Below are 24364 nucleotides of genomic sequence, written 5' to 3'. Positions count from 1 at the left end.
TCAGGTGACCGGCTGTTTGAAGCTGCTGCGGGCAGGGCGAGCCCTGCGTCATGGCCGCCCCCGCGCGGCGGCGCCCCCCGGCGGGTGAGCGCGGCGCCTCACGGCCGCGGCGCGGGCCCTGGGGGGCTGGGGCAGGAGCCGGGGCCCTGTGTCATGGTGGTGGGAGCTGGGGCTGGTTGAGGCCCGGGGGTGGGGCTCCTGACAGCTGGGCGGGCTGAGGTCGGTTTCCCCGTCGCTGGGGGTGGAGAAGGTGCAGGGGTCCGGGCCGGGGCGGTTGGGGTAGGCTGGGTGGCTCTGGCTCTTAACAGCTGGGGCTGGGTTTGGGGTCAGGGTTCCCTGGCAGCAGGGGCTGGAGCTGGGGCAGGGTGTGTGGCAACTAGGGCAGGTGTTTGGGCCCCCAAAAGCTGGGGCTGGGGCTCCTTGGCAGCTGGACAGGCTGGGGGCTGGGACTCCCTGAGAGCTGGGGCTGAGGCCAGACTTGGGGCAGTCTGTCACGGTGGGGGGAGCTGGGGCAGGCAGACAGGCGGCGGTTGTGGTGGTGGCTCCCTGACAGTTCAGCAGGGTGGTGGGGCTGTGGAGGGTCCTGGGCCCCTGTGCAGTGGGGGGCCTAGGCTGGGGCTGTCAGGGTGTAGAGGGACCTGGGATGGGTATTGCTGCTTGCCCGCCTGGCCTGGGGTGGCCAAGGTAGAGTGGGATCCTTCAGGGCTCACTCCTTTGGTGAGAAGGAACTTTTCCCCTGTGCCCTGGGCTGGGATGGGAGCACTTGCTAGCTGTCTGAGGACTGATTAGCTCACCCAGGCAGGGTTGGCACTATCCAAAATGGCCCCGGAGCAGTCAGCCCAGGGGCCATGGCTTGCTGGTACTCAGTACCTTTGGGGAAGGTGTTGGGTGTAGGGGGCAGGAGGCCAAACCTGGCTGGAGTGTGGCTGCTGCTATGGGGCGCCTCCCTGGGAAGCTGCATGGGTTTCCCACTGCTGGATCTGGGGCTAGAGGAATGCTCCAGGCAGGGTCCTGTGGCTTGTGGCTGCCTCTGCCTCCTCTCCTTCACCTGGGGCCAAGCAGAGCTGGAACACATTTGCCTGGAAACTCGAGGATTGAGCTTTCTAGTCTTGCCTTCCTGTGGGCAGTGGAATAGGGAACTTGTCACTGTCTCCTTCCTGTCCTGCTGACAGCTGCACTATCAGTTCCCCCTGTCTGGTGCTCTGTTGGTGTCCAGTTCCTCTTTCTCATCTGTGACCATGCATCCAGTTAAGGCTTGCACCTCCATTACAGCCAGGGGCTTGGGTGTGTTGGCTCTGTCATGCGGTCTTCAGCAGCATTAGTCTGGCCTACATTGGCTCCTGCCCTGGTGCTTGGCTCTTAGTATTTTTGAGATCTCAGATCCTCAGAAACTCCCAGTAGTTTTGAGGAGTTGCTTTTACTGCTCACTTTCCTGATGTTGGGGGTTTCAGCTCCTCTGCCCCTTCCCCAGCCTTGGTGTTGGCACGGTCCTGCCCCAGGGACTACTCTGCCTGTCTGGGCTTCAGGGCTTTCCCCAGGCAGCAGGGGAGCCGTGTTACTCGCACAGCAGCTCCCAGTTTTGACTAACAGAACTGCCTTGATCAGCACCTTGTCAACCATACTTTGTCCTGCAGAGAGCAGCTCAGGGCAGCAGTCATCCTGGGTCTGCCTGCTTACAGGCCAGCTGCTCTGGGTAATGCCTGCAAAGCTTCCTTCGCTACAGGAGTAGGCTTTTTACATCGAGACTTACCAATGGTAGAAATGGGCCACCTGACCCCATCTGTCTCCTGCTGTTCTCTCCTGGGAGAGCTCTCTGATGGTTGGGAGGAGTAGGTAGGTCCTGGCGAGGGAATTTCAGTACAGGCTAAAGGCAGGCTGATGTCCCAGGAGATCAGGGTCCTTCTCTCCTCCTGGTCATGGTACCAATTTGTGGTTCAGTATCTGTGTCCCCTTCAGCACTGATACAGAGTGCTCTCCCTTCCTCACTCAATCAGACCTTGAGGGAGGGTGCCTATGGGGAGTCTCTCCTAGGCTTCTCAGGTGTGGTGACTTCCCAGGGTTGGATCCAGGGAGAAGATGTCTTGGGGTAGCAAAACTGGCCTTTGCATATGAATGAAATCTCCCTGCGGGGTCCCTGGCTTCTAGCTCAGCTTAGGGTATTGGTGTTTGGCTGCTGTGGGATTCAGAGCTCAGGGGATTTCTGAGTGAGATGCAGGTAGTTTGTCTCCAAAGATCTGGACTGCACTGGCAGGGAGTTGGGGCTCAGAAGAAGGGACCTTCCTTCCATTGCTGCCATGCTGAGGTGCTGGGTACAGCAGGGCTGCTGCATCCCTCAGAGCAGGGAAGCATGGCACACTGGCTTGAATTCCACAGCTTGGAGCCATTTGCCTCTTCCACGGTGGGCAAACCACAGCAGTAAGTGGATGCTGGGTGTTGTGCTAACTAGCAGGCTGTGACCACTTGTGCATCAAGCTGGGATCTTCCCATTGTGAGCCAGATTTCAGTGTCTAGGCACTGATCTGTGCTGGGCTGACTCAGTGGCTCATGGCATTGTAAAAAAATGTTCCCCTGCGAGGGAGTTCTCATGTGCCCATGCCCTCCCCTCATCCTAAGTTCCCCAAAAATGCTGTTTCTCCCACATGGTCCTAGTGCAGGGCCTGTATGTAAAGGAACCATCAGCAAGCCACCTTGCTTTGCTGCATCTGCTGTTGAGGCTATGCCAGTATCAGCCTCCTTTTGTTAGGGATGAGCTCTGTGGGGCAGTGGCCTGTGCCACATCTCTGTTCTGGTGAACACTCAGCACTGCTGTGCATCAGGGAGAGGAGATGTGAGGTTGCACGTCAAGCCCTGCGTGAAGGCAGTATTTCACTGGCTGCTTAGGCCGGCCTTGGGCAACAAGCAGCTGCTCTCCCAGTGGGAAATCTTCCTGGCCCTGCTGTTGTGACTCCTGCTAGCAGTAGGCCTGGACTTCTGAGGGAGGGTATATCTAGGCTGCATCTCCAGGGGAAAGTGCCTTTGGCTGTGGGGGCAGTTTCTATAGGAGCTTCCAATGCTGGATTAATGCCCTTCCCTTATCCCAGACTCTGGGGCAGGATCCAAAAGGAAGAGCAGGTGCATGGGTTGTCTTCCCCCCCGCCTTCCTGGGATCAGGAGTTCATGCTGGATGAAAAGATGGGTCTGTCTGTAAGAGGCAGGGGCAAAACCTGCTCAGCCTGGGTGGGACTTGAAAGCTCCCCCAGGACTGGCAGCAGAGGACAGGTTCTGTTGGCCATGGTGACCTCTCTCTTTCCCCCCTCCCTGTAGAGACACAGAAGCTGCTGACCCCTGTGATTAGCTATGGGACCCAGGATGGGGGGGCCGGGCCAGGCACAGGCTCTAGCTCCCCCCTGCCTGAGGAGGAGGAATTGCGCAGACGCCTCAAGTACTTCTTCATGAGCCCCTGCGACAAGTACCGTGCCAAAGGCCGCAAGCCCTTTAAGCTGGTGCTGCAGATCATCAAGATCATCATTGTCACCATCCAGGTGTGTGGAGAGGGGGCTGGCTGGGTCGGGAGGGAGAGGGAGCCCTGCCAAAGGTCTGAATCTCCAAATCTCCCCCCCACAGCAGCAGGGAAAGGGGCCTCTGGTCTTCATTGTTCATGGCAGGGACAGCATCATCCTCTTCACCCCCGTGCTCCCAGGAGGCAGTCAGAGGAGCAGGCTGGGACGGTGACATGAGTCCCTTTCCAAGACAGGAGCAGAGCCAGTCAAGTAGGGGTGTCTCTGCTATGGCTTGGTTTGGGCTGCCCAATCTGCTTCAACCGTATGGTTTGGGGTGGTTGGGGGCTGCTTTGGTGGATCAGCCATGGGTGCAGGCAGGCTCTGTTCAGGAGTGGGGCAGGCTGCATGGAAAGTCCATTTTACTGGATCATGCCTCAGCTGTGTGGTGAGAGCTGCAGGAAGTGGCATGGACATGTGTGCCCCAGGGTAGCTCTGAACAAAGGTTCTGTCCTGAAAATGTCACTCATCCATCAGAGCCCCCTTGCACTGGAACAGTGTGCCCAGTCTGCTCAGGGCCCTGGCAGCTCAGTTCAGGTTCAGGGAATGGCAGGTGTCTTGGATTGGGATAGTCCTTGAGCTAGGATCTGGACCTTCCCCTGTGGCAAAGGAAGCTCAATTGTGGCTATTGGGTGGAGAAGTAGGAACTGGTGTGAGGGATCAGGAACCACCTCTCTCTGGCCTGTGGCTTTATATAAGAGAGTGCAGCAAGCTGGACCTCAGCCTCTGCTGCTCTTGGCCTCCATTGTGTTCAGTGGGGACATGAAGGAAAGAGTTGAACAGAGGGGATGGGAATGCCAGAGCTCTGGGAAGTCCCAGCGCTGCATGGTGAAGCTCAGTGGCTTGAAATAGTACCAGGCTAGAGATAAACAAGGGCAGGCGCTGCTGCAGGGTTGGCTGGATGATTCCACAGGGATGTAGCTCCCATGGCTTTGGGGACCCCCTTGGGCCTGTTTTCTGTAGGCCTCGTGCTGGGACGTCTCTCAAAGCCACAGGGCAGTGTCTTCCAATTGGTTGTTGCTGAGATGTGCTGCAGGAGGTGTTCCCTGGGATGGTGGAGGCCAGCAGCCCTGTCTGCTCTTCCGCAGCCACAGCCTCACTGTGGAGGGTATCATGGGTGCATGGGGCTCTTCTGTCTCCCGGCCCCACTTCTCCAGCCTTCTTGCAGGACACGGAAGCAGAGAACACGCATGAAGCCCCAGGCATGAAGTCCCTGGATAACCTTCCTGCCTCAAGGGTCTCGTGTTGACTTGCAAGCTATCTGACACCCTGGACAGAGGGAGCTTTCACCCCCAGCCCTACTGGAGGTTACCCAGGCCCTGGCAGTGGTGCCTTCTGGGGCCCTTCCCCACATGCTACCTCCAAATACCGAAGCAGAGATCCCTGCACAGACCTCTGCTGGCAGCTCCTCTTCAGCTCCCCCTTGTCCAGGAGGGCACATTCTGCTTCCCCTTTGTCCATTCTTCCCTACAGCTTTCTTTTGTCCGGTTGCTGCTGTGTGTGCAATTGTACTACCACCTCGTCTCCCAAGTCACTGTCCTTTCCAGTCTGCCCTTCCCATCCCTGCTTGGAGCTGCTCTCCTGCATTGTCCAGTGCAAAGCCGTCCTGTTTGAGCAACAAGGAGGCAGCTTGAACAAGGTCTGGATGAGAGCTTTGCTCCAGCTGCAGCATCCAGTGGGCCTGGGAGATGGGTTGTCAACTTGGTGACAGCTCTTTTCCCTTTCTCACATGGTGGTGGGGGAAGTGATTGTTCTGCTAGTGCTCCCTTCACCCCTGCTCCCCTGGGGACAGTGACAGGCTTAACTCCTCCGGTGCAGTCTGGTCTTGCCGACCTGCATCCCCAGTGTGGCTTGGTGTCATGTGACTACTTCTCAAGGCAGGCCTGTGTTGACATTCAGCCCAGATCTGTCATTCCCAGAAGGTGTTGGCTCATAATGGATATGCAGCATGGCATGAGGAGGCTGTCAGCTGCATGGAGGGGCTGTACTATCTCAGGCTGCCTTGCTGAAACCTGCAGCACATGAGCTCAGTGCTGGGCTGTCTGTGGATCTGCCTGTGCCCTCCCTCCTCTGCCCTTTGCTCCCAGGGTTGAGGCCTGACCTCAGGGATGGTTTTGACCAAAGGTCCAAACCTGAAGCCGTGCACTGCCCATTTGAGCCTGGAAGTGGGGCAACCTGGTGACTTCTATTAGCAACAATAACTTGGAATCCTAGGAAAGTTGGATTGCCTAGGACCGCCAAAGGTCTCTAGTCCGACCACCTGTTCAAGGGACAACTATCCCTGATAAACCGTCCTAGGCAAGGGTCTGTCTAACCCAGGTGTGGGCAGAATACAGCCCCTGGCCCAGATCTGACCTGCCAGAAGATTTTATCTCGTCTGTAGTGAGTTCCGCAGTGGGGCTGGGGCAGCATGGTGACTGGACTTAGCTTCTTGGCAGTGGCAGCTCCTTTGGACTACCACTGCCAGTGTCGTTACCACTGCTGGACCCGGCCCTGTTCCCTGGGCACCCTAGCACATCTGCCCTGTACCCATCTGCCCTACACCCAGTGTCAGGGGTGCCAGGTGGAGTGGGTAGGTGGGTGGATCATAGAATCATAGGACTGAAAGGGACCTGCAAGATCATCAAGTCCCGTCTCCTGCCATGGGCAGGAAGTTATTGGGCTCAGACAAGCTCAACAAGGTGTTTGTCCAGTCTCACCTTGAACACCTCCAAGGATGGTACATCTGCTGGGAGTGTGTTCCAGATTCTGGTGACCCCAGATTCTGGAGACTGGGCCCAGGAGCCCTGCGGGCTGGGTGCACTCAGCTGGGAGGATGGGATGGGGCTGTGGGGAGTGGCATCTGGGAGCAGGATGGGCAGGTAGGGCCAGGACTGGAATGGCAGGGTGGTGACAGCACAGGGTCATGCAAGGAGTGGATTGTGGCTGTGCCCTGGCCTCAGCCCTGTCTGCACCTCCCACTCCTGGATGCCTTTCCCAACCCATTTGTGGCCCTATTTCATCCTCCTGGCCAAGTGTGCCCTGCCTGCTGGGGTCCCAGGCTGGTCTCCTTGGAGATCCTGCCTACCCACTCCATCTAGTGCCTCCAGACTAGTCTAGTAATCTACCACTTAAGGAATTTTAGCAAGCTGTTGCGGGGGGTGCTGACCTGGCCCACAGTACCTTGCAACTCCCTAAGTGGCCCTCCAGCCCAAATAATTGCCTACTTCTGGTCTAACCACTCTGAAACACCTGGGGAACACGCCTCACCCATAGCCACGAGGCCCAGTGCCCCAAACATCAAAAAACCTTAACTTGCCCCAGGTTAAGGTCCTGCTAAGGGCCCTGCCACTACCAGGACAAGAAGTTTGTTAAAATACACTCAAGGGGTCCAAGGAAGAGAGCTGTGCCCCCCTGTTGCAAAGGAAGGTGACCCGCCCTGCCCCAGTCTGTGCTGATCTGAGTCTGATAAAATTCCTTCCCTCCCATCTTCCTCCTGTGTCTCACTGAGGTTCCAGGCCACAGAGGTAGCTCCAGATGGAGCGGTGGGGGGCATCAGAGGGACCCAGCGAGGTGGGGTGTACCCAAGGACAAATTAAAGTCGTATTGGCACATGCATGCACATGGGCAGGGCTGGGATAGAGGCCATGGGATCGTCACACATCTACATTGATGATCTCCTTGGGAAGTGATCAAGTTGTTGCTGTGGCCAGCTGTGTGCAGCATGCACAGGTGGGGATGTGTGAGGGGGAAGGGAGCAGGTGAAAGGGCAGGTGGGGCAACAACTTTGCATACAGTGATGCTCCAGCCATGTTTGGATGCTGTGGCGGGACTGCTCCCTCACCTGGCCCTGGGCACTGCAGGGTAACAAGGGCAAGGGATCCATGGAGTGGACAGGTGCTGATGGAGGAAGAAATTGTTACCCAGGGAAGGGGAGGGGGCTGTGGTAGGGGCCTGTCAATCAGCAAATGATCCAGAGAAGGGGATGGGTATCTCTGGTCTAATGCAGAGGCCCTGTTAGACTAAAGGGCCTGACATGAAGCTGCAGAGCACTCTACACAGCCCAGGAGTGGACTGAAGCCACAAAGGCCAAGTGCTCAGCAGAATTGCAAAGGGGTTTGCCGTTTCTGTGGGCAGTGGGACCATCTAGACCTACGGTTAAGGATGCAGTGATGCACTGCTGCCTGCCTCTGGCATCAGCTGCTCTCTAGATGGTGCAAGTCAGGAGGATGCGGGCTGTGTGCAATCCCAGTTCTGCAGCAGTAGCTGAGGCATCTAGCACATGACAGGCCTATTGGTTATACACTGGCAGTGGGCCCAGGACCTGTGAGTCCCCCCTTAGTGGCTTGGGGGTGGGTGTGCACACGCTAAATGCATAACAACAAATTCCATAGGACAAGTAATGAGAATAACAAGAAGAAGAGTGTGGGGCAAATGTTAATACCTAGGGTATCTGGGGGGTCAGCAAGCAGGCAACACTGGCCAGCATCCACTGCCCCTTGAATGTATCCAACGAGCCTGTTGATGCCCCTAGTGAAACTGCATAGAGGTGTGCATGGGGGAGTGAGGAAAACAGCCCCACAGTCACACAAGTCTTCCCCTCCCCTCCTTTCCCACCCTCAGCCAGCATCTCCTCCTGGTCTGGTACATGGTGAGTTTGGCTGAAGCCAGGAGAAGGTTGATCAGTAAGTCCAGTACTTGGCAGGGCTGTATATGGGGAGTGTATAAAGTAAAAAGTGTGGGGAGAAGTGCAACCAGAATCTCCCACAAGGCAGCAGGGGGGCTGCAGCCTCCAACACAGGGCAGGATCCCAGCTGGATGGCCCTGGGCTCCAAGCCAGCCTAGCAATCCCTGCGCTTCTGTCGAAGTGGCCACAGTTGGGCAGAGGGAAATGGGACAATTTTGTCTGAGAGAACAATGCAATGAATGTGCCTTGGCCCTGCTCCCATTCAAACCCTGTTGTTACTTATGAAGGGAAATGCACCTGTGTGCAGGGAGGGAACAGGTGCTGTGGCCAGGGCGAGGGGAGCAAGACTTCTGTTTTCCATGGTGACAGTAATGCTGCCTCCTTCTCAGAGGCTCCAGGGGATGATGGAGGGGATGATGGGGATGATGGAGGCTCATTGCAGATCCAGCCTGAAAGCCCCTGCGTTTCTTCTGGAGCTGCCCCCTCAGTGGAAGCTCCCAGTGCCCCATGGCTGTCTGATACCTTCCTCTTCCTCTTCCCATTCTGGTGCCCAGTGCTGAGGCAAATCTTAGGTTACTGAAACCCGTGGCGGGGTGGACAACAATGCCAAGGTCAGCATGGTTGTGCAGCAGCCACTGTACAAGTGGGGGGAAGCCCATGTGCTTTGAGCGTGGAGCTGTCTGGCTGGAGGGGGACAGCAGGAAAGGCTGTTTCTTCCTATTGTCAGGCATTGCAAGCACAGACCCCTCACCTTCACCCCAGGAAGGAGGTAGAGATGAGCAGGGTGGGACAGAGTAGGCCATGCTGATGCCAGTGGCAGGCTTTGGCAGGTTCTCAGTGGGGCTTGGCTTCTTCTCCCTTCCTGCAGCTCATTCTTTTCGGCCTCAGCAACCAGATGGTGGTGACCTTCAAGGAGGAGAACACTATGGCCTTCAAGCACCTCTTCCTGAAGGACTATGTGGATGGGGCAGAGGACACGTATGCTGTCTACACACAGCAGGACCTTTATGAACACATGTTCTACGCTGTGGAGAAGGTGAGTGGCCATGGGCACAGGATGGAGTGGGAGCCATGGGGCTAGAGCAGTGGGTCCCAGCAGGGCACTGACAGCTTCTCCGTTTGCAGTACTTGTCCCTTCCCAATGAGACAATTGGGCGCTACGCCTATGTGCGCGGGGACCACATCAGGAACCAGTCAGCCCTCATGCTGTGCCAACAGTACTACCACAAAGGGCACATCGATCCAGCCAATGACACCTTCAGCATTGACCCCAAGATCATCACGGGTATGTGCCCTGTGGCTATGCTGTCCCACCCCACATCTGCACAGGGTTGGATGGGAGACAGCAGGCAGATATCAGTTGGGGGAGTGGCAGATGCCCCTTCAGGCCTGGCACTGCTGCTGCTGTCTGTTATTCACCCAGATTCCCCCATGCCACCTCCACTGTCTGAAGGGTTGGGTATGGGGGAGCCTGATCCCTAGGGCCCTGCTGCAGGTTGGATGGGGAGTGGGAGAGCTCTGGGCAGGGTGGCGCTGTCTTAAGGCGGCTTTACCTCCCCTGTCCTGGCTAGGCTGCCTGAGGCACCATGGGGCACTGCTATGCTGCAGCCTCCTGCCAGTGACTGCAGGGCAGCTTGTGTTTGATTGGCTCTGTCCCTGCTTTGGAAAGAGATTCATGTCACTGTCCCAGCCTGTTCCTCTGGCTCTTTCTTGGAGGCCAGGGGGTGAGAGGGCCATGGTGTCCCTGCCACGGACATTGAGGGCCAGGGGCTCCTTCCTCTGCTGCTGAAGGCTGGGAGGTTGAGGGAGGGCAAGGAAAGCCAGGCTGGGGGTGCTGATGAAGCTCCCCTGGGGGCATTGCCCCCTCCTCTGCAGACTGCCAGGGCGTGGACCCCATGGAGAGGATCCCTTGGCCCCCGGAGTTGGAGGAGACTGAGCTGGAGCCAGAGCCAGAGCCACTGCTTTCAGAGCCTGACCACAGCTACAGGAACTTCACCCTCAAGTTTCACAAGTAAATGCCACAGCTCCACACCAGGTCCTGCCAGGGCACGCTAGGGAGGGGAAACTGGGGCATGGGGTAGGAACAGGCTTTCCTGAGGCCTCTTGTATGCCAGCAGCAGGTCTGGGAAGGAAACCAAGCCTTCTCATTCTCCATGCAGCTTCTTCTACTGGCAGGCAAAGGCAGAAGACTTAGGAGGGTGTGTGTGACCAGAGGGGGGTGGGATTGAGGAGCCCCATAACTGGGTGGAGGAGGATGGGCACTGCCAGGCAGCCTTGGGGTGACAGGAGGAGGAGGCATGGTTTTCCAGGAGGGCCTGGCTTTGAAGACAGAACTCGCTGCTCTTGTTCTTATCCAGGTCACCCTCCTCTCCTGTCCCCTCCCATGCCCACCGAGTCCCAAGGCTGCAGCAAGTGCCACCGCTAGTAATGGCATGGTGTTTCTGTCACACAAACATCTGTTCCCTGCTGCCCAGCAGCTGGGATATGTCCACTTCCAGGAGAGACGGGGCTGTGGGCAGTGGGGCCATCTGTGGCTGCAGCCCCGTGTGCCACCATGGCGAGGGTGTGTGTGCAGGGACCTCCGGTGGCTTGAGGTGGGTGGACAGGATCCTTGCTCTAGCCTCATGGGTTGGGTAGAACATAGGCTGGGGGAGATACTCCCCTCAGCCAGGAAGAGCTGCAGTGTTGGGGAGGGGGTCTTAGTGCATGCATCATGTTCAGGACCTGCCATGCCGGAGTGCTTCACTGAAAGGGAAAGTACTGGTGACTGAGCTGGAGCACTGAGGCCCAGACTCCTGGGTCCTGGATCGGCTCTGCTATTGCCTTGGTTTCCCTGGTTGTGAAACAAGACAAGTGCCTGTCTGTCATATGGCTATGGGGCTCCATGTTTGCGAGAAGCATTGGGAAAGAAAGGGAGTGCTGGGTGGGAGTAGCCTGATCTGCTCAGGAGCTGCCTGCTGCTCTGATGTGCTGTGCTGTGTGTTGTCTCCTGCAGGCTCATCAATGTTACCATCCAGTTCAAGCTGAAGGCCATCAACATCCAGACCATCATCAACAATGAGATTCCAGACTGCTACACCTTTACTATCACTGTGAGCACCTCCAGCCTGGGCCCTGGGAAACTTCGTGGCTGCACCCCCTGAGCCCATGCTGAGCCCAGGTTGCACCATACAGTGCTCGGTGCTGATGCTTGATGGACCTTGCTCACCTGCATGCCTTGGGGCAGAGAGCAGGGTTGGGTGCATCAGAGGTGTGGCTGGGGCTTGGGGCTGTCCTGGGTGGCTGAGCCATGGCTGGAGGGATTGGGGAGGGGAAGTTTGTGTCACTGGTCTTCTGGCCACCGCATGCATCTCCAGGAGGAGTGTTCCATTCTGAGGAGAGGAAAACATAAGAACATAAAAACTGCCATTTCCTAGGTGAGACCCTAAGTCCATCTTGCTCCCTCTCCTGTGTCACATGGCAGCACAGAGCAGATGTTGGAAAGGAGAGTGAACTAGGTCTGAGTGGGGCTTTTTCTGCTGTTCCTCTCTCACTTGCAGCCTCCAGTATGCAAGCCCTTGGAAGTTCAGATTCAGAGGCCGTGTCCCTCACACCTGTGCTTAATAGCTCCTGATACCCATTTCCTCCAAGAATGTGTCCAGTCCCTTTGTGAATCTGGCTAAACTGTCAGCTTCCAATGCATCTGGTGGCAATGAGTTCCACACTTTAATTACATATGGGTGAAAAAAAACTTTTCCTAGTTTTAAACTAACTCCTTTACATTTAGAAGCTCTTCCTGGAGGGCCCAGGTCACCTGCTGAGCCTGGAGGGTGGTTCCTGCAGGCTGTGTGGAGCCCACAGTGCTGTGGAAGTGGGTCGTTGTGAGGGAAAGGCTGGCAGGGCCATCCAGGCATGGGGAGAGCTCTGGCACCAGGGTACCTAGCTGTGTCCAGCCCCTCCTTGCTGTGTAACAGCTGTCTCCTTCCCTCCCCCAGATCACATTTGACAACAAGGCACACAGTGGCAGGGTGAAGATCAGCCTGGACAACAAAGCCGATATCAAGGAGTGCAAGGACCCCAGCGTCTATGGCCGAGGTAGGGGCCAGATGAGTGGGCACACAGGGCTGCGTTCCTATGGGGGTGTTATAGCCAATTCCCGTGGCCGCCCAGGACCCCACTGCTCAAGCAAGTGCAGCTTCTTTGTCCCTGAGCTGAGCCTCCAGCTGCTCCCCTACTGCAGGGGAGGTCTCTGTATGACAGGCAGTGGGGGTAGGGACCTCCGCTGGCCTCATACCTCTTGTGATGGGACCTGTCTCTGAGGGCATATTCTGCTTGCCTGTGTAGTGACGACCCTGGCCCTTTGACAACTCCACTGGTACAATGCTGTATGCAGTGGGCTTAGGCCATTGCTTGCCCTAATCTCAGACCCCCACTGAGTGTGGGAAAGGGAGGAGGTAACCTGCAGCCCTGCTGCCCCTGCCCACGGCTCGTTCCCCTGTGCTCGGCCCCAGGCTGAGGCACTGCTCACACTCTTGCAGGAGACAACACCTTCCGACTACTGTTCGATTTGGTCGTCGTCATCATCTGCACCCTGTCCTTTGCGCTGTGTGCCCGCTCCATTGTGCGCGGTCTGATACTGCAGAGTGTGAGTCCTGCACTTGACCCATAGCAGTGTGAGGGGCTCTGCTATGCCAGGGCCACACTCCACAGTGAGCCCTGAGGTTCCAGAGCACTCTGAATCCCTGGTGCCACGAGGGAGGGAAGGGAAGGGTGGGGGGATATCCCTTGGAGATTGCTGCACTGCACTGACCCTTCTGGCCTTCACTCCGTAGGATAGGGGATGTGAGTGGAGATACCCCACCTCTGTGCTGGGAAAAGGGGAGACTCACCACCAATGGGGTTGCTCCTCTCTCCCACAACCGCAGGAGTCTGGGTCTCTTGTGGAGATGCATTTCCTGGCTCCAGCAGCCCTGGCTGCCGCAGTAGAGGGGATCTCAGGCTAGTGTCCTGTGGTCATGTTCTCCAGCAGTGCTCTCTCTCCTGGCAGTGGCCATGGCCATGGCAACAGCCAGCCATAGGTCTGTCGCTCCCTCCCAGGTGCCATGGGCCCTGGTGCTGGGATTCAGGTCTGTGTGTCTGGGGCCAGCATGGATCACAGGTTGGCAGCCAAGCCCCCCACGAGACAGGAAGAGTCCTGAGCCTGAGGAGTGGGATGGAGTGGAATGCAGACAGGAATCTGTGTAGACCCAGGTGGGACTCAGCCCCCAGAGCAGTGGGACAGGCTGGGGAGCTGTCTGGGGCAAGGGCTCATGGCCCAGGCTGCCCCCACAGAGCCTTCTGCAGCCCATCAGTCCCACTCTGTGCATGGCGGTAATGCCACAGGGCCCTGGCCCCTCTGCAGCCACACAAGGTGGGGGAGCTGCAGAGTGGTGATGCAGACTTCTCTCCGCTGGTAGGAGTTTGGCCGGTTCTTTGAGCGGCACTACGGCCAAGGTGTGAGCCTTTCGGACCGTATGGAGTTCCTCAATGGCTGGTACATCCTGCTGGTAGTCAGCGACGTCCTCACCGTGTCGGGAACCATCATGAAGATCAGGATTGAGTCCAAGGTGTGAGCATCTCCTTTCCTCCCCACCGTGCATCAGCAGTGGGGCTTTGCTGGGTGGACAGGACAGTCACTGACAGCGCAGCTTCTCTCTCCACTGAGCCAGGGACCCCCTACTGTGAGGGCTGGGGCCTGGTCAGGACATATGTGCTCCTTGCAAGAGATGGTGGTTCCCCTGTGGGGGTGTTGCACCCCAACCCTGCGCTGGCTGAGTTTTCTATCCATCGCTGTTTCAGGTCTGTGCTGTCACAAGGCCAGGCTGGGTGCCTGTCTCCTGTCCCCATTACCTGTCTTTCGTACTTGTCTCTGGCCTTTTGCCTGCTAGAGTGCGTGGGGTAAGAGTGAGGCCAAGATGCTGGATGGTCCCCTTCATACACACTATGAGGCCCTTGGCACTGTAGCCGCATATTGTGTGGGCTTCTCCCAACCCCACTGTGCCCCAGGCAGGAGCCTCACACAAAGCCACCCCCTCTGCCTTCATAGCATGTCTGGTTGGGTCATGTCTGACCTCCCAGTCTGCAGTGGGTGCTGGAAACTATGGGCATAGGTGCAGGGTGTGGGCTCCGTCAGGAGCAGAGGAGCTGTGGGAGGTCTGCTCTGGCCTCACGTGGCAGCCCACTGTGCTCGTGTCCACAGAACCTGGCCAGCTACGACATCTGCAGCATCCTGCTGGGCACCTCCACACTGCTGGTCTGGGTTGGCGTCATCCGCTACCTCACCTTCTTTCAGAAGTACAATGTGAGTGTGACCAAGCATCTGCCCAGGTGGGAGGGAGCCCCATGCCCTGCCCTGCACCCATGGCATAGCAGCAAGGTGGATACCAGGCAGGCACTGCCCTGTTTGCTGCCCTGCAATGTGACCCATGCTATCCTATGCTGTGTCCTGCACCCAGCCTGGGTTCATCCTCCCCGAAGCCCAGCCAGTGCCCCCTGTCTTGCCCTGTACACAGCTCTTCCAGGCCCTGCCATGTCCCAACAAACAGCTGGAGTGATTTCCTGAGGTGGTTTTAGTGCTTTGCCCACTCCCACTGCCTGCCCTGCTCCAGGGGCCCAGGATGTCTGCCCTGGAAAGGAGGGTGGGAGCAAAGCACTCTTATCAGGGTCCTACAGGGACTCATGTCCTGCCCAAGACAGGGGCCCCTGCACATGTTGTCTGGGGAGCTGGCCAATCTTGACTCCTGGGTGTATCACCAGCTCACTTTTGTCCATGGCTGGATCCAATGGCTGCCCACTGAGCCTCCAACCCGGTCCCTACTGGCTTGCCCCCTTCCTCTCCATGTGCCAGTTGGTCCCTGTTTCCTTGGGGGTGCTGGGATTATGTCCTGGCCGAGTCTGACACTAGTGGTTCCCCTGGGCAGATCCTCATTGTGACACTGCGGGTGGCATTGCCCAATGTCATCCGCTTCTGCTGCTGCGTGGCTGTCATCTACTTGGGCTACTGCTTCTGTGGCTGGATCGTGCTGGGACCCTACCATGTCAAGGTACTGGGGGGTGGAGGGTGATCTTTGGCCATTGTGGTTTCTACTATGCGGGAGGGGGCCATGGAGGTCCTTGGGCTGTGGCCGAGCACTGGGGGCTGCACCACATTGCTGTGTCCATGCTGGTTTATGTTAAGATGACCCTTTCCCTGGGGGTGCAGCTCTAGCCTGGGACTGCAGGGTAGACAATTCCCCTCACCTCAGGGAGGAGGCAGCTGGTCCTGGTTCCTTCCCAAGTTGCTGGTTCAGTCGGAGCACAGGCAGCAGCCGCCTATCCCTGGTGCCCAGCTAGCTTCCTCTGCTCTGCCCAGTGGTGGCAGCGAGGGAGCAGTCCCCTTCTGTTCCCATGCTGGCTCAGGGTACTCAGCTGAAGCTGCTGCAGCTGCTCTTTAGGGCTTGGCTCTGCTCTGCTCAGCTCCCAGGGAGGTGATTTGGGGGCTGCTGGTATGATCTGAAGTGTGGTGAGATTCCCAGGGCCTGGTAGCAACTCTGCTACTGGGGCTGAGGCCAGGTTCTGCCCGGCTGCACCTGGAAGGCAGGTCCAGACACAGGCATGGGCAAACTGGGAGGCCTCCCAGGGCCTGGACGGAAAGGGGGCCCAAAAATGGTAATTGTTTTCTGTTGTCTGGTTATTAATATAATTATTTCTGGCAAAGGGGGCCCAACACTAAAAGCTTGCCTGGGGCCACCAGGAGTCTAGGTACAGTACTGCTGAGAGAGGTGGGAGTGTAGGGTGCATGGCATAACTTTGCCCCCCAGGAGAGGCACTGCAAGTGCCCCAGGCACAGCTGGCTGGTGACAGTCACCTCCCCCCACACTCCCGTGCAGTTCCGCTCTCTCTCCATGGTGTCTGAGTGCCTCTTCTCCCTCATCAATGGGGATGACATGTTCGTGACCTTTGCGGAGATGCAGCAGAACAGCTATCTGGTGTGGCTCTTCAGTCAGCTCTACTTGTACACTTTCATCAGCCTCTTCATCTACATGGTGCTCAGCCTCTTCATCGCTCTCATCACTGGTTCTTATGAGACCATCAAGGTCAGACTGGGAGCGGAGCACAGCATGGGGGGGACTGAGGCTGGAGCCTGGTGGCAAAGGGGCCCAGCCAAGCTGCTCAGAGCCACCTGGGACCATAGGGAAGGGAGTTGCCTCCATCTGGGGGGTGGAGCAAGGCATCCTGGGGCTGCGGTTCCTGTGGGCTACCTCTCTGGTCAGTCACAGCAGTAGGAAGGCGTGTTGTAAGCTGTCCTGGTGCTAGAGGACACCAGATGAGCCTAGTGCGTGTCCCTGTGGGAGGTGGTTTAGAAAAAATTGTCTGCTCCCTGGGAGAGGGGTTGGGCTCGATTCCTGGTTCCCTACCAGAATTCCCACGGCCCATGAGGGCAGAGCTGAGGCTTCAGCACTCCCTGCATCAGGTACCAACTGGTGTCCTGGCTGGATGTTGCGCTCCCAGTGACCCTGGGAGCCCCCCCCATTACAGGTTGTCGGTCTGTGTCAGGCCAGGCCCAGGGCATGAGTCTGGCAGGCAGGAAGCCAAGCCATCAGTGCCTTAGATGCAGCTGTTGGTCAGCAGAGGCCCTGGGTGGAGGCACCAGTCTTGTTGGGGCATGAGTTCAAATCCTACCACTGCTAAGGCCCTCTCTGTCATGTCCCTGCAGCACCAGTGCGAGGGCAGCATGCCCATCACACAGCTCCACGCCTACATTGCTGAGTGCAAGGACAGCCCCAAGTCTGGCAAGTTCCGCCGAGAGAGCACCTCTTCCTGCTCTGTCTTCTGCTGCTGTGAGGGGTACGTGTGCTGGGCTGGTGTGACCTGGACCTCTGGGCTCTGGGTGCAGGCTGGCAGTGGGCAGGTTTGCAGTTGGGAGCTGTAATTGAGTCTGCTCCTGCCTTCAAGGGAACACAGGCTGCAAAGTCACTGTCTGAGGGAATATCAGGGGCTGTGGGTTGGGACAGAGAAGCACTGGCAGAGCATGGGAGAAGCCCAGGGCTGAGATGCAGAGGGGCAGGGCAGCAGAGGGGACAGCAGACTCTAAACAGGTGCATTTCCTCTGCTCTCTGGAGCTGTGTCTTAAATTACAGGCAGGAGCCTCATCCCAGGGGAGACAGCATGTCACTGGTGGCCCCTGGAAAGTGCAGGCTGGTGTGGGAAGGGAGAAGTTCCCAGCACAGGAGTTTAGGTAGCAGTGAGCCCCAGATGTGGGGATAAACAGCAACCACCAGTGCCCAGAGACATGGTGCCTGCAGAAAGGCTGGTCCTGGTTTTTGTTCTGCTGCTGGTGTGCCCATGGGCATTGGAGTGAGGGGTGTTTCTATGGTTGGGGGTGAGCTCATGGTTTCCCTCACCCTTCTGCAGGGCCCCACTGCAAGAGAATGCACTGCTGGTGAACTGAGCCTCGCTGCCGTGGGAGACTCGCGCACCCCATGGAACTGCACTGCTGGGGACCTGTGCCAGTGTAGGAGCCTGTCTGGATGGCCTGGTCTGGGGATGGAGCTGCCCCGCTGCCACCCAGGCCCCTTTCCCCATGCCCAGTAGCTGTTCCTCCTGCTGGATGCCAGTGACCCATGGCAGGAGCGGGCTCGGCTGACTCTGAGGGTTGTGTGCCCCTTACAGAGGCGAGGCCAGCCTCTTTCAGCAGAGTGAACCCTGGACCTACAGGCCCTGCACTTGGGCCAGGAGCTGCCATGGCTTTGGAGCACCAGCTAGTTCCGCGTGACACTGGTTCTCACCAGGCTGCATGGTCCCCGGGGCAGAAAGGAGGGAAGATGCTGAGGGCCCCACTCAGGCCAGTTGGGGACAGAGCTTAGCAGGGAAGCTAGTGTGTACCCAGCACCGGAAACATCATCCACTCCCACCCCTCACTGTTGTGAGAGCTCCCGCTTCCTCCTCTTCAGCCAGTGGCCTGCGGAGAGTGGGCCACTGGGTGCTTGGCCATGCCCGCATCCCACTTTGGGTGCCCCTGGCTCCTGTACTCAGAGATTTTTTGCCTTAGCAGTACCTACAGGACATGCAGCTCCCCTGCCTCTGCACTGTGGGGGCCGTGGGGCAGCACATGGCCTGCTCCTCAGCCGCTTGCCCTCCTCTCCCCTCTCCTGCCCCTGTTCCCTCTGGTCCTGAGAGGGAGGAGCCTTTCCCTGCCCTGTGGTATCAGGAGATTCCCTCAAGTCCAGAGGTCACTGCATCTGTGTAGGGGCTGGGGGAACACTGCTGCTCCCTGTATCTGACTGATTCTCCTGGGAGGACCAGCAGTTGTCCTGGGCATGTCCCCTTCATGCTGTTGCTGGCTTCTCCTCACATAGATTTCATAGACGTTAGGGCTGGAAGGGATCTTGAAGATCATCAAGTCCAGCCCCCTGCTGCAGGGGCAGGAAGTCAGCTGGGATCAAAGGATCCCAGCAACATAAGCATCCAAACGATTCTTGAATGAGTCCAGAGTAGCTGCCTGCACCACTTCTGGAGCGAGTCTATTCCAGGTCTTGGGGGCTCGGACAGTAAAAAAGTTTTTCCTTGTGTCCAGCCTAAAGCGATCTTGGAGGAGTTTATGACCATTGGTCCTTGTTTTTCCTTGGGGCGCTCTGTTGAACAGGCGTTCTCCCAGATCCTGATGTACACCCCTTACATACTTATAAGTAGCCACTAAGTCACCCCTGAGCCTGTGCTTTTCCAGGCTGAAGACTCCCATAGCTCTCAGCCTCTCTTCATAAGGCCTATTCTCTTGCCCTCTGATCATGTGCGTGGCTCTCCTCTGGACTCTCTCAAGTTTCTCAACATCCTTCTTGAATTGTGGAGCCCAGAACTGGATGCAGTACGCCAGCTGTGGCCTCACCAAGGTTGAGTACAGCAGGAGGATGACATCCTGGGATTTACTTGAGAAGCATCTGTGAATGCAAGCCAAAGTATTGTTTGCTTTGCCAGCTGCGACATTGCATTGGTGGCTCATATTCATCTTGTGGTCAATCATGATCCCCAAGTCTCTTTCAGCCATGTTGCTAGCAAGTGTAGCAGTGCTAAGCCTATAAGCATGCTGCAGATTTTTTCTCCCAAGGTGGAGTACCTTACATTTATCTATGTTGAATATCATCAGGTTTGTATCTGCCCACTTACTAAGTTTATCCAGGTCAGCCTGGATCGCTAGCCTGTCCTCTAGTGTGGACACTATGCCCCCAAGTTTAGTGTCATCAGTGAATGTAGCCAGTGCACTTCTGACACCAATGTCCACATTGTTGATAAAGATGTTAAAGAGAACCAGTCCAAGGACAGAGCCTTGGGGAATGCCACTGGTTATGATGGAGCACCATGATGATTTGCCACCATCAACCACTACTCTCTAGGTCCGACCTCAGAGCCAATTACCCAGCCATTGGACTGTGGTGAAGCCGAGGCCACAGTTGATCAATTTTTCCATGAGGAGGTCATGGGACACCAGATCAAAAGCTTTTTTAAAGTCCAGATGTACTTTGTCAATCTCTTTCCCTTGTCCATGTGATATGTCACCTGGTCATAGAAGGAGATGAGATTTGTCAGGCAAGACCTACCCACAACAAACCTGTGCTGGCTGTCCCTCAGGATGTTGCCTTCAGCCAGATTATCCAGAAGGGTCTCCTTGATAATTTTCTTCAGAATCTTACCGGGAATTGAGGTCAAGCTGATGGGCCTGTAATTCCCGTGATCAACTTTTCGCCCTTTCTTGAAGATGAGTACCCCATTAGCCTTCTTCCAGTCTTCAGGTACTTCACCTGAGGGCCACAAATTTTGAAATATTTTTGCCAATGGTTGGGGTACGACACCTGCCAACTCCTTGAGTACTCTAGGGTGCAATCTGTCTGGACTAGCTGATTTGAAGGTGTCCAGCCTCTGGAGGTGATCCTTTACTAAATCAACACTGGGTATAAATATGCCCTTAACTCACATCTTGATACTCTTCCCTGTGGCTGTGCTGGCACTGCCTGGGATACTGAGCAGTGTTGTCCCCTCCATCTGGACAGGCTGGGTTCATGTTGAAGCTTATTCCAAATATGGCTTGCCTGAGCAGGTCCTGCACAGAGTGAGGGCCTGCCTCAGTCCCTTCTGCTGCCTCTGGGGCTTGAAAAGTCTCAGAGGCCTTAAAAAGCCCCCCTGCATTTCCTTGCTTCTTCTGGGACCCTGAGATGTATGGTAGGGTTGAAGCAGACTTCCCCTGGCAGCTGCAAGGTCTTGCAAGGGGTTGGCAGATGCCTGTTCAGTTGGACCCAGTGGGTCATGTGTCTGCTTGAGGCTTCTGCCACCACATCCAGAACCCCCAGGGCACCTCTGGCACCTGGGTGAGCCCTGGCCCTGAACAGACAAGCAGGGAAGGCTTCTAAAGTCCTTGGTCCTCTGCTTCAGGTGCAGCCTGGCCTCAAAGTCCCACTTTCAGACTCTGCCCCGCACCCCTTCTGTTCCCTCTTGGGCATCTTGGCACTTTAATGTTTCTTGAATCAGGTGAGTTTAGAGGTTGCTGCTGTGACCAGCCACAGCTCTAGGTATGCTCCCAGGCTGGCTCTGGGAACGGTATGCTTGTAAAGGGGCTCTGCCAGTGGTAGAGCCCACACTTGCCCAGTTTTGGGGGTCCCTGCTCCCCTCCGTATGGGTCTGTTGGGTTCCCACCAGGGGCTGGCTCCCCTGGGTTGCACAGCTGTGGGGCCTTGGCTTCTTCTTTAGCATTGCCCCAATTCCCTGCCTTGGGATGCAGTCTTGGCTGCTCTCTGCTTCCCCCATCCTCACTCCCACCATGTCTGGTGGCAGTGTCCCCCAGCTCCTCTCACCAGGTCACCACTATAGGCCTTCCCCCTCCCCTGTGGCTGCCTCTTCTCTGTGTTGGGGTTCCCAGAACAACCCCCAGCTTTCTCTCACCTGGCTGGAACCAGACCCAGGGGCAGGTATTTGAGGCTGGACAAACTCAGACTAGAAAGGTGCAAACTCTGCAGTGAGGTTTGTTGACTGGGGCCCAGTGCTTCAGCAGCATTGAACCAGTTGTAAGAGGCCAGATGAGACAGCTCCTCCTGGCCTGGTACACTGTATGCAGGGAGGAGGTAGTGTCCTGGGGGTGGGATGTGAGGGTGCTCTGGCTTCCAGCTCCTGTTCCCAAGGCGGTTTCTTTCTCCTGCCATAACGTGGGACACAGCATCCCCAGCACTCTGCTTGGGCAGCTCCATCAGTAAGGGCTGCAGCCTCAAGCACATTTCCCTTCCAGCCACCTCTGCCATAGTCGGGGTATGGGGCTCTTCTGGGCTTGCCAAAACCTTGTAGAGCTCTGCCCTTTCCTGCCCATGCCTTGAAGCTTTGCTGGATGGCATGAGTCCAGGCCTGGCTGCCACAGCCTCACACTGCAGGCATGGGGAGGTGGCTTTTTGTAGGGGGTTCACCACCATGCTCAGGGGGTGCATGTGCACCTGCATGCACCCCTTACACATTGCCCCTGTGGTAAGTAGAGTCACACAGGGAGCAATGGGTCACAAACTGACAGAGAGCAGATTTGGGCTAGATATCAGGAAAAACTCCTTCACAGTAAGGATGGCCAAAATTTGGACTGGGCTCCCAAGGGAGGTGGTGCTCTCTTCCACCTCAGGGGTCTTTAAGAGAAGGCTGGGTAGGTATCTGGCTAGGGGAATCTGGCCCAGCACTCTTTCCTGCCCTGGCAGGAAAGAGGACTCAATGATTTGCTGAGGTCCCTTCTGACCCTAGCATCTATGAATCTCAGTGGTGCAGCATGACTGAAGTAGGACAGGGCTCTCAAGTGCTGGTGGTTGGTGGGAGGGGAGCTTAAACCAGTGGTTTTCAACCTTTTCAGACTTGGATCACACTTCCTTAACCTCAAGCAGGGGCAACGTGAAGGGGGTGGACGCGGGTGCCCGTGTACCCCCGAGCGTGGCAGCACACCTCCTACAAAAAGGCACTGCTGACAGTGTCGGCAGTACCTGTAGGTGGTCACCTCTCGCCACCCCACTGCCGACACTGCTGGCGGTGTCTGCAGGCGGTTTGCGATTGTTGCTGGCCCTGGTCAGTGCTCACCTCCTCTCCCCCCTGACAGTGCTGGGGGTGTCTGTGGGAGCTCCACGCTTACCGCTGCCGCGCTCCTGCTGCTGCTGTGCCCCCCCCAACCTCTTGGGGCACACACTGTTCATGGCCTCGAGGCCAGCTTGGAAAACGCCACATCTTTAGTTTTGACATCTTTGTTTTACCTACAGAAAAACGCAAGAGCAATTCAGTGGCAAGCAACTCAGACAGGCACAGCAGGCCAGAAGGTTTTTATTAACGCTCCAGATTCCTCTTTGAGATCCCTGGGTTTATCTTAGCATGTAACGGTGCTTGCGCTGTGTGGCACCCTGCACCACCCTTGAAAAGTTCTCAGGGTTCCCTGGCTGAGAATCACTGCCTTAAACCAAAATCCCCCTTGCAGCTGCTACTCTTCACTGAAGGACAGGGCCATAGCTGGGTCATGCCCAGGGTACACAAGGCCAGGTGGTGGGGGCTGGGGCTGTTTACTTGCCCGGGTTGGGGGGCCCTGGCACTGGGGCTGTTTACTTTGCTCTGGATGGGCTGTGTCTTCCAGGCGCCAGGCAGGGCAAGTCAAGGGCATGTTTTGTAACAAGCAGCTGTTTCCTCCGGGGAGCAGGAACAGCTCTGCATTGTTGCATAGTGTTCCCTTCTCTCTGTCCTCCCACCCCCGGGGAACAGCTCTGCCTGCCCTCTGTCTTTGCCAAGCTGGGGAGGGCATCTCTATCCCTTGCCCCAGAGCCCCTTGTAGCTCCAGGGGTGCTCTGCCCTCTGACAGCAGGGGTCCCATGCCAAACTCCCTCTCTGCAGCTAAATCACGGCTTGGCTGCTGCTCTGCGCTTTGCTCAGCAGCCCCCTTACCTTGTGAGACAGACCCAGGATCTTCCCACCACATGCCCAGGACTGCCACAGTGATGTCCCTGTGCCAGCCCCGTGGGCCCTGCAGCAGTGCCCATGTTTGCTGTGCCAGGCATGGTGTTGCTCAGCTCTTCTCCAGCAAGGCTGCACGAAGTTAACAGTGAGGGCTTGCACACAGTGTCTGTTGGTCCTCACTGCTCGCACCTCCCCTGTCTCTGTCCCACTGGGCCTGGCAGCAAGGCATCATATCATCCTGGAGCATCATCCATGCAAGTCTCACAGCACTTGAAACATTCCCTTTAATGCAGCCTGGCTCTCAGTTAGTGGAGGAAAGGCTGGAAGCATCCATCCAAAAAAGCTCAGCCAGCAGCGGGACGGAGAGACCCCTCTCCACAGCAGCCCCTGCTCAGAGGTGGGGAAGGCTGTGCCAGAGCCAGTCAGACTTGAATGGGACAGCCCATCACTACACATCTAGCATGGCTACTTCTATCAGCTCTTTGGTGCCTATTGCCTCTCCCCTCACAGCTACCTGCCTCTGTGAGGGCCTGGGCCAGACAGCAGGAGCAAGCTCCCCAACAGGATGGCCATGACTCCCAGGCTCTGGCACCTGTTGATGCCACACCACCCACTACCACTTGACATGCCGTGCAGTGCCTCCTGCTGCCATCACCTGTGGCTCTGCTCCTGTTAAGACTGGACCGCTGCGCAGCCCCTCTGGGCGGGGTAACACTAATGCTGTGTGGCCTGTGTGTGTAATACTGATGTCTTTTTGATATGTGGATGGTAACTGGAACCAGTAAATGTGTCATGCTTTCCTGGAGCTGGTGGAGTCTGGGCTGGGGCATGGGAGGAGGTGGGGTACAATACTGGTACTGCTTTGGCTTCAGCCTAGAGCTGGTTTGACCTGCACCCTCCTCTTGCTCTCCCCAGGCCTGGCTGGCATGAGTGAGGTGGAGGCAGGAGCATGGGCAGATGTAAGATTTTGAAAAGGGGCATGCAGAGGGTGAGGTGCATCATCACATGTAACACACTTTCTCCAGTTACAAGGAAACTAGAAGCTTTACTAATTTGCCAGGGGCCTAAGGCTGGATGATTGAGTTTAAGACTGAAACTGAAACAAAAACAAATACCACTTCATTGGGATGAGTCAAAAACACTGCAGGGCTGTGAAACAGGACCTACAGGGCCAGGAGCAGCTACAGGCAGCAGAATTGCAGAAGAAAGGCTGGTGGCT

At 56.9% G+C, this 24364-nt stretch overlaps 1 protein-coding gene across 4 annotated transcripts; it reads left to right on the top strand.

Annotated features, from left to right (window-relative positions):
* Window positions 1–8: 8 nt before the first annotated feature.
* On the top strand, window positions 9–23950 carry MCOLN1 (mucolipin TRP cation channel 1). Of its 4 annotated transcripts, none has more exons than XM_090061770.1 (15): window positions 9–84; window positions 3304–3521; window positions 9071–9238; window positions 9328–9487; window positions 10078–10213; window positions 10560–10796; window positions 11198–11294; window positions 12177–12276; window positions 12720–12826; window positions 13638–13787; window positions 14420–14521; window positions 15141–15263; window positions 16089–16295; window positions 16916–17046; window positions 17614–23950. In XM_090061770.1, exons 1-15 carry the CDS (start codon window positions 51–53, stop codon window positions 17648–17650), a joined length of 2007 nt encoding a protein of 668 aa, XP_089917896.1. In that variant the 5' UTR covers window positions 9–50; the 3' UTR covers window positions 17651–23950. The 4 variants fall into 4 exon arrangements, with proteins under 4 accessions (XP_089917896.1, XP_089917898.1, XP_089917895.1 ...); XM_090061769.1 differs by lacking the exon at window positions 9–84 and adding an exon at window positions 257–2415; XM_090061772.1 differs by lacking the exon at window positions 10560–10796.
* Window positions 23951–24364: the final 414 nt, after the last annotated feature.

The sequence above is a fragment of the Crocodylus siamensis genome, chromosome 8, assembly GCF_052110815.1.
Source record: "Crocodylus siamensis isolate JL-2025a chromosome 8, ASM5211081v1, whole genome shotgun sequence".
Lineage (NCBI taxonomy): Eukaryota > Metazoa > Chordata > Crocodylia > Crocodylidae > Crocodylus > Crocodylus siamensis.
The sequence above is the reverse complement of the archived record's forward strand: the minus strand, read 5'-3'. Positions and strand labels throughout refer to the sequence as shown.